The sequence below is a fragment of the Aphanomyces invadans genome (assembly GCF_000520115.1).
Source record: "Aphanomyces invadans strain NJM9701 unplaced genomic scaffold supercont1.12, whole genome shotgun sequence".
Classification (NCBI taxonomy): Eukaryota; Oomycota; class Saprolegniomycetes; order Saprolegniales; family Verrucalvaceae; genus Aphanomyces; species Aphanomyces invadans.
This window is the reverse complement of record NW_008580157.1, coordinates 1,194,524-1,197,287: the sequence shown is the minus strand read 5'-3', so window position 1 is coordinate 1,197,287 and position 2,764 is coordinate 1,194,524. Positions and strand designations below refer to the sequence as shown.

The following is a 2,764-nucleotide window of genomic DNA, read 5'->3' as shown; positions in this document are numbered from 1 at the left end:
GGATGGAGAGTCCATGCTTTTCACGACACGAAAAGCAAGAAGTACATTCGGATTACGGATAATTGTAGCCAATCAAACTGATTTTGCAAAAGCAGGAATGGCGAAAAGCAGGAATGGCGAAAAGCAGGAACAATTCGTTCGCAGACCAGGCTCATAGGTCGGGTCATGGGGACCATGCACGACAGGCAAGTTTTGGAGCCTCCCCCCCACAATTTCATGCGAACACAGTAACCAGAGCGATTGCAAAGCAGCTGCGGAAACTAGTAGCAGTAGGCATTTCCCGGCATAGTTGGGGTCACTTTAGACATGAGATTGGGCGAGTATGGCGATGGAGAGGAAAGTGTTGGCATCTCATCCACTTATGCTTGCTCTGTCACCGTCCGGATCAACGTGGATAATATTCAAGCGGATGTAGTGCACGCACAGGGCAAACTCCTCGCTGGAGAGTGCCACAACATCGACGGCGCGCAAATGCGGAGGGCTGGACTCGTTACCACGGCCCAGGCCGACCACCAATTCAATGGCCTAGACAGCCCTTGAAATGGAATACCTTCGCGCTGACCAACTATTGCCCACGGCCTCTCCATTCCAAAGACGCGGACTTGGCCATGGTGCCAAGCGGGGGGATGGAGTTTAGCGGAACGTGGTGGTTTCGGATGAAACCGAAACCGAGTTTTCGTGGTGATTGGCTGGGAAATTCAGTGGCCCCGCGGCATCCGACCCCTCATGTTGGCTGCCAGTGTTGAATTTGCTCCCTTTGCCAGCTCTTTTAACCCGCCACGCCACTCCCAAGGCTGGCGGTACACAATTCACTTGTTCCCCCTCACTGATTGTGTGTGTCATCGAACGAAAGCACCAATTCTCTTTTCTCCATGTCTTGTCGATAGCTACAGCGTCGCAGAAACGTCATATCCCGTGTCCCCGAGCAAAAGCTAAAGAGGCCAAGGTACACGAGCTCAATCCATCGTGTAGCCCTGCGTATTCCTTGTGGGTGGATATTCGGGGTTGAATCGACATTCTGGCTTGCCATCTTGTCTCTCCATCAAAGGACTGAATACCTTTCGTGTCGTGGATTTCGTGCCACACAACCCCGTCACCGTTGCGTTCGATACCGATCCAAGGCTCTGAACTGGGCGAAGACGTCCTAGCGCCCCCAATTTCTACAATGGATTCGCAGATATTGCAAGGGGTACGTCCGTGAGCCATCGCGGTAATAGTGAGTTTGTGTTGGGTTACGCGAATATCCGCGTGCATTTTCGATGGTTGGCGCTTCCCCCTTGTGCATTTTTCTTTTCGACGCTCCATGTTCATGCTGCAAGATTTGTCTGGGTTTTCCCTAAAGGCAAAATCTCGTCTGTTTGCAGTGCTGTTTCCAACGCTAAGCTGCCAATTCTAGCAACGGATCGTTTTTGTGTCATTCGCATCATGTGGGATGCTGCATACTTTACCCCCCGCTCGTTAGCCCTTTCGATTGTGCTCGACCAACCACCGCCACACCCTTCACGACTGCAAGTCCCTTCGACGTCTTTGACAGATGTAGCCGGATTTGGAAATGTCAACGCCTGCCTTCACGTTCAGCAAGATCAGACTACCGTCAAGTGCCTCAACGGTGCCATTCAGATCGACAGCTCGTGCAAAAGCTCGCTCGGCTTCCTGCCTGCGAACGCGGTAGCAAACTCCCTTGTCACCACGCAGCCCGTGACGCCAGAGACGACGGTCCAGGCTACGGCCGTGGTCTCCCCGACGACAAAGGCCACGAGAAGCCCGTGATCACTAAGCCGTCTGCCTGTTGCTCGTGCTGACACGGTTTCTACCCCATGGGCAACTCGTGCCTGTCGTCCTTCCCCAAGTCCGATGGAGCCTAGCATGTGGCTGGCTACGACACGGTCTGGTGTGAGCGCTCGAGTGTTGTGTCGCAGTCTATATGGATGCTCCTCTTCGGATTTTGTGTCTAGCACGTTAGTTGTGGGTAGTGGAATGAAGTCCATATGTGACATCGCACCATGGTGGCTTTGTCGAGGAGGACGACCAGGTATCGGAATTCTTTCAAGTGTCTTGGTCGTGGGCATGATTGGAGTATGTTTGAACTTGAGCCCCTTCCCTTACGTGCAAGTCCCTCAAGTGCGACGGTCCCGCGATGCACAAATGAATATGGAAGTCCAGGGGGCTGCCTTTCACACGGTCGGGTGTTCTCGGTTTCGCCAAGAGTAGCGCATGGGAGAAGGAAGGTTGTGCCTTCCAACCTTCAGATTAAACATGTAGTTCTGGTGTAGGTTTCAAACATGTCTACTGGAGCACGTCGAGGCCGCATGTTCGAGGTTCGAAGCAAAGTCGATGAATTGACTACATTATTCTGGACACCTTTTATATTCTGGACACCTCCAAGAAAGAATAGTTTTGCCTGTCAAAGGAATATCAAGTTGTACAGAAATCCCTTGGCGCGCAAGCACACCTCTTATATCAAATAAATACTCTCTACATTAATATAATATCCATTTATAGAGGTAAAATATATTTTTCGGAGTTTTTTTGGCGCGACGAGCTGCAAGCAGCCCTGTGATCACTCTGGCGAGCATGGCCGACAATGCTGATGCAATCATCGCAAGACGGAAGTCTCCTGGTCGCCCGGCGTTCAAGTACGGACCCAAGGCTGTGCCAAAGCTGTACAAGAACAAGACAGTAGACTACAAACACCGACTGGAAGCAATAATCAAAGTGTCTGAGATTGGCATGTCTTCCTTTCTCGACACCTACTGTCCTAACT

General features: G+C 51.5%; 1 protein-coding gene across 1 annotated transcript; it reads right to left on the bottom strand.

Moving 5' to 3' along the window:
* Window positions 1-1,379: 1,379 nt before the first annotated feature.
* Window positions 1,380-2,182, bottom strand: H310_06929 (hypothetical protein). Its single transcript, XM_008872155.1, has one exon. It carries the CDS (start codon window positions 2,067-2,069, stop codon window positions 1,617-1,619), a length of 453 nt encoding a protein of 150 aa, XP_008870377.1. The 5' UTR covers window positions 2,070-2,182; the 3' UTR covers window positions 1,380-1,616.
* Between the last annotated feature and the right edge of the window lie 582 nt (window positions 2,183-2,764).

Excerpts from the sequence above, each read along its gene's own strand:
- H310_06929 (XM_008872155.1), bottom strand. The coding sequence starts at position 2,069 with ATGCCCACGACCAAGACACTTGAAAGAATTCCGATACCTGGTCGTCCT.